This window comes from Dysidea avara, chromosome 12 (genome assembly GCF_963678975.1).
Source record: "Dysidea avara chromosome 12, odDysAvar1.4, whole genome shotgun sequence".
Taxonomy (NCBI): domain Eukaryota; kingdom Metazoa; phylum Porifera; class Demospongiae; order Dictyoceratida; family Dysideidae; genus Dysidea; species Dysidea avara.
In genome coordinates this window covers 23,591,299-23,597,324 of record NC_089283.1, presented here as the reverse complement: position 1 = coordinate 23,597,324, position 6,026 = coordinate 23,591,299, and the positions used below count along the sequence as shown (strand labels likewise).

The 6,026-nt window shown below is 37.4% G+C and overlaps 1 protein-coding gene and 1 long non-coding RNA gene across 2 annotated transcripts; both read left to right on the top strand.

Moving 5' to 3' along the window:
• The first annotated feature begins 31 nt into the window (after positions 1-31).
• LOC136239945 (E3 ubiquitin-protein ligase TRIM71-like) lies at positions 32-2,308 on the top strand. The gene has a single exon (XM_066030687.1). The coding sequence runs from the start codon at positions 32-34 to the stop codon at positions 2,306-2,308; it is 2,277 nt and encodes a 758-aa protein (XP_065886759.1).
• Positions 2,309-3,584: 1,276 nt separating this feature from the next.
• LOC136241810 (uncharacterized) lies at positions 3,585-4,290 on the top strand. Its single transcript, XR_010694418.1, has 4 exons — positions 3,585-3,693; positions 3,745-3,942; positions 3,993-4,122; positions 4,174-4,290. It is a non-coding gene; the product is annotated as an uncharacterized lncRNA (long non-coding RNA).
• Positions 4,291-6,026: the final 1,736 nt, after the last annotated feature.

Below are 6,026 nucleotides of genomic sequence, written 5' to 3'. Positions count from 1 at the left end.
TAGTTCTTGCTTTATTCATCACGTGAAGATAATGGCGAGTGGCGGCGGTGTAGAGAAGGAATGGCGACAGATCGAAGAAGAAATAACTTGTTCCATCTGTGGAGATCTTTTTACTGATCCGAAGACCATCCCGTGTTTGCACACTTTCTGTAAGCAATGTATAGAGAGGAGTATAGAGTCCAATAAGAAAATGGCGGTGATTGTATGTTGTCCGTTATGTCGTGCACCACTTCCACAAGATGGGATAGCATCCATTCCCACTAATTTTACAATTAATCGTTTAGTGGAAATTTATGGAAAACGAAAAGAATCCGAACAAATTTCAGTGACCATGAAATGTGGAAAATGTGAAGAAGACGCGCCATCCATTACGTGGTGTCTACATTGTGAAGAAGCGCTATGTCGAGACTGTAACGAACTTCACAGAAAATGGAAAGATTTCAAATCTCACAAAACTGTACCCATCAGTGAATTTCTACAAAATCCCAAACAAGCTGTAGCCACACCAGAAAAGGCAGAATTATGCAAGTCCCACACCAAACAAACACTAGACCTGTACTGTAAGACTTGTAGTAGTTTAATATGTCGAGACTGCACCTTGAAGGATCATCCTCGTGGTCATCGAGATCATGATTTTGACTTTGTTGATGAAGTGGTGGATGAACAAAGAGAGAAGATGAAACAAGTCACTGCTCCACTGAAACAGTTGTTAGAACGAGTAAGAAATGGAGTAAAGAAAATTGAACATTGTGAAAAACAAGTTGACATTGAGAGTGAAGCAAATATTGATAAGATACGAGCTGCATATGGTGAAGTGTACAAGTTGTTGCAGCAACAAGAAGAAGAAACAGTTGGAAAGGTGAACACCATCAAGACTTCATTTAAAAAGACACTCACTGTACAAAAAGAAAGTGCAAAATTTTTGGAAAGCCAATTGGTGAGCTGTGATGAATTCACTGAGAGACTAGTAACAGTTAACAGAACACGACAATTACTTACATACAACAAATGGATTGAGAATAGAGTTGATGAAGTAACAAAACAAGTGGAACATTTTAGCCTTGATCCAGAGTGTAAACCAAGTGACATGATTGTTATTTGTCATCACCCAGTTGAGTTTGTTAATGATTCAGTTTGTGACGTGTCTTGTCTTCCACATTTACCTGATTGTACTGTGAGTGGTCCAGTAGTAATTAGTGATCCAGTTAAAGTGACGGTTACACTGAAAGACATTTTTGGGTCTCCTGTAGTGAACCAATCAAATGATCTAGAAATCCGTTGCAACAAGGAGAGGGAGTTTTTACAGAATACACATATTGAAGAAGAGTCAAGAGGACAGTACCATATATGGTATAATCCTAAAAGAAAGGAAGGTCATTCATTATCAGTTTACTGGAGAGGATTAGAAGTGAACCATGAAGAAATCAAAGTGTTGACAAACATTCGTGACTACAATAAGTTGAAGCAGGAAGTGAAGATCATTGACAAATATGGACTAACTAACAGGAAGTTAGAATGGCCTTATCTGTTGGCTAAAGGACCTAACAATGAACTTATTGTTCGTGACAATTCCACCAAACAGTTAGTAGTATTTGATAAACACTTCCAATACTCTCATGTTATTGGTGGAGCAGGTAGTGGAAATGGAAAGTTTCAGTGGATCAGTGGAATAGCAGTAGACAAGAAGGGATATTTATATATTGCGGATAGTGACTTGCATTGTATTCGGAAGTTTAAATTAAATGGAAATTTTATTTCCCAGTTTGGCAGTAAAGGTACAGCTAACAGTCAGTTCCAGAATCCTCGTGGTCTAGTGTTGTCTCAGTCAGAACTGTTGTTTGTGTGTGATAATGGCAACAATAGAATTAAAGTATTTCAAAATGAACAATTCTCTTACTGTTTTGGACAACGTGGCACAGAACCTGGTACCTTCAATGGACCTGTTGACCTGGCATTGAACAATAGTGAAGATCAGTTGTTCATTACAAATGGTGGCAATAACAGAGTCCAGGCGTTCACCCTAAAAGGACAGTTCCTTAAAGTGATTGGAGACTTCACTGATGTCCCCTTCAAGTTACAAAGTCCAATTGGGATACACTATACACCAGATGGACACTTGTTAGTCAGCTCACAAAATACTCACTGTGTGTTGGTGTTTGAAGAAGATGGGAAGTTTATATCAGCCATTGAAGGTACCTATCAAGGCAAGAAAAGGTTTAGTAATCCTTGTGGAGTAGTGATGATGGATGATGGACAAATTGTAATAGCTGATGGAAGTTTTGGTGGTAACAGGATAGTAGTGTTTTAGTAACAATTTACACTAGTAGTATTTTAGTAGTTTTGTAGTGACTAGTGTTTTAGGTTGTAGTAGGAAGTGTGTTATTTGTTGTTGTAGATTTGTTATTTTTCACTAAAGTGGTTTATTTGAAGTAAACACTTACAACTGGGTAGTATAGTGGTAATACAAACCAGGGGCGGATCTAGGATTATAAAAGGGGGGGGGGGGCTAACTCAAGGTACTAATCTCTTGGGTAGAGGTGTGCAAAGCATGCTGGAACTAGAGGCATGCCCCCCCCCCCCAGGAAAATTTTGAAATATATATAGATGCTAAAATACTGCAATTTGGAGACATTTCCACATAAAATCCCTAATATTTTTTGCCTGTATATACTGCCTTTAGATTATAGGTATGGCTCTCTGAAGCATTTTGTTAATGGAAAAGTTTGGGTAGGTACAGACAACCAAGAATAGGTGCACATTAGAATAATAATGTTGAAAGTAGAAAATTTTGAAATTTGAACAATACAAGATTGAATCTGAGAGCATTTTCAATGGAAATTGTGTACCTGAATTAAGTATTGCCATACATATTAACTACACAAGTAGATGAATGAAGCCCTTTAAACAGACCAATGCACTTCATTGTATGTATAGGTGCAGGCAGATTTGGAAAAATTCCATAACAGAACCAACTACATGTTTCCAGTGAATGTTCTATTAGAGTAGTTAGCTGACTGCTCTATTAGAGTATTTCGATCTTGTACACCTCCAATGCTGATCCGGGTCCTTGTTGCATAAACTTTAGCATAAATCCACTGATAATACCTTGGAAAGATGTTTATAAGGTGGTTTTATGAGTATTTGTATTATTAGTGATCATATAATTATGCTAAGACAAAATTTCATTATAATACTCAGCATATTGATCAAGTATGAAGGGGGGGCTTCAGCCCCCAAAGCCCCCCCCCCCCCCCCCCCCCTGGATCCGCCCCTGCAACCAACAGTTTATTGTAATGTTTAGATGATACAGACATCAGAAATACTGGTCTTTTATGGTGAGTGAGTAACTGGTCTGCTTGTAAAGGTGATTTATTGTATTCTAATTGTTTAGGTGATGACAGTGGCAGAACAACAAATGGTTGAGTTACAACACTTGTCAAATGAGACATTAACAAACAGTTGGAGAATAAGAAAGTAGAGTTAATTGTGATGTGTGTATAGACAGCTATAGTGATAGTAAGATGTTTAAGTGATCATGAAGTGTGGAGTACATGTAATGTTTAATTTTGTAGTGGCAGTGTTGATGACTGTGTGTTATGCTAGTTGCTAGTTGAGCTGGCAGTGTTGACTGCATTGAGGTGAACAAGCTAGATGACAGTAGAAGTTAACAAAGAGAATAATGACTTAGATAAGGTTAGTGAACACTAATGGAAGTACAGTCCCTACACTATTGAATACTATTAGGACAAAGCTGACACAGAGTTGTGTGTTAAAAGTTTGAGAGTGAAATTTGAAGAGTTTAGAAGAAGAGTTTAGGTGATGACAGTGCAGAACAACAAATAGTTGACATGTTGAATGTGAAAAGAACACACAGTTGGAGAATGATGTGTGTATGCAGCTATGGCGATAGTATAAGATGTTAATTTTTAAGTGAAGTATAAAGTATGTGATGTTGTTATTTGTAGTGGCAGTGTTGATGAGTGTGTGTTAAGTTAATACTGCTATAGTTGAGCTGGCAGTGTTGAAGAAGTGCAGAATGAAGTTGAACTGTTATACTATCACTACAATGAGTTGACCAAGAAGATGGTAGAAGTTAACAAAGAGAATAATGACTTAGATAAGGTTAGTGAACACTAATGGAAGTACAGTCCCTACACTATTGAATACTATTAGGACAAAGCTGACACAAGAGTTGTGTGTTAAAAAGTTTGAGAGTGAAGTTGAGAAGAGTTTTTGGATGAAGGATGAATAATATTGGAGAAGAGCTAGAAAGCCTACAGAATAACAAATGTGAGTGTGTGTACATACTGTATGTGTGCAATGGCGAATCTAGAGGGGCATTTGAGACAAATTCCCTCCCCACTTTCCCTATGTGGAGGAGTTCAACTATACTTCTATACTAAACCATTGTCAGACCAAAATCAGTCATGACAACATATTAATTGCTACCATTTTTTGTAAACCCAAAATCAAATCAGCTGGTGTGAAACTGTAACCCAGCACCTTTGTGCATACTAAGCACCTCAAAAAAAATTATCATGTTGCTAGTGTTTAAGATTTTCATAAGACTTCACAACCATCTGCAAAGGCCATTAATGGAAAAATGAACTGTGACTTGTGAAACACTATACTAATAGTCTGGTAGATATAACTGAAAAAAGGGGTGAACCCGGAAAAAATTCGAAGAAAGCTGAATTTGGTATCATTAGAAAGCAAATTTTTGATAGAATAACATATTCAAAATCCTCTAAAATCCACCTCGGGGAAAATTTTTTATGGCCGATTTAGTATTTAGCATATATGACTAGATTCAGGAAAGTGGATCTTCCACGCATATCCAATTTACCAACTTTGACAACTCGTAACTTCAGATTGGAAAATGGTATTGACTTGCAATTTGATCAGTAGTGAGCACCAGCATCACTTATTAGGTGGAGAAAATTTCAGATTGATATTCAACTTGAACACTAAGTTGTGGTTTCTCAATCGTATGTATTTGCAGACCCATTTTTGCAAATCTGGTCATTTGTGACCAACAAAAATGTGCTATCCTTAAATTATTTTTTCACAAGAAACAGTTTCCTTAGCACTTCTGCAACTCTCTCCTCCACATTTTGCAACACATTAATAATCCATGTTTGCAACAAGAGCATAATATTGCTACCACATGGATTTACAGTGGAAAGCTGGAATTTATATTGTACAAACTTAATTATATGATCTATGGGACTGGTCCCATGTCTATCATCATCGGTTGCAGCCTTACTCCTTCTAGTTTCCAGCCCCATATTAAGTTCCCTCCAATGAATAACTTCTTGCATCAGCTAAAACCATTGATCCTGAAAGCTCCATCCAACTGCAAGGATTAGCACACTTTCACAGCTCGCATGTGTAATAACTTTCTGATGCCACCATTTCCATGTACTTTGTTTTGTATTCCTGAGACTCCTCAATAAATCAGACTGATTTCCATCAAACTCCAACTTTTTCAACATGTGCAATTGTTGCATTATATAATCCATCATTAACTTTTCAATTGTTTGCACATCATTTGATTGCTGATTAGGCCAACTTTACAATGTTGCGGACATTGTATCACAGCCACCCAGGCATGTGAAAAGAGGACCTACATATGTGCCCAATAACGTCATCATTTTTCCAAATCTTCAAATTTTTTACAACCTCTGAATGAAAAGAGATATGTACTTGTCATGTTCTGCTTCCAGCGTGCACCAGTAACACAAGAACTTCATTGTTGTCATCAGCTACAACATTCAATCTACTTCCTTCAATTGCAAAATTGAAATGCGCATTGGACCATCAGTATGTCAGAATCTCCATGTGTGCAATCAGTGTGTAGGGCTGGCAGCATCCCCAGGTATGTTATGGTACGTATGTGCAGGTGCAGATATTCAGTCAAGTGAATCTATGGAAGCATACAAAAACCAGGAAGTTTGAGCAAACATCAATTGATTGTCCAATATCTGAGAGATGATGGCCAGGTTGTGCATCAGAGTAATTTGGAT

Bases quoted from the DNA above. Each gene is read 5' to 3' on its own strand.
- LOC136239945 (XM_066030687.1), top strand. From the start codon at position 32: ATGGCGAGTGGCGGCGGTGTAGAGAAGGAATGGCGACAGATCGAAGAA.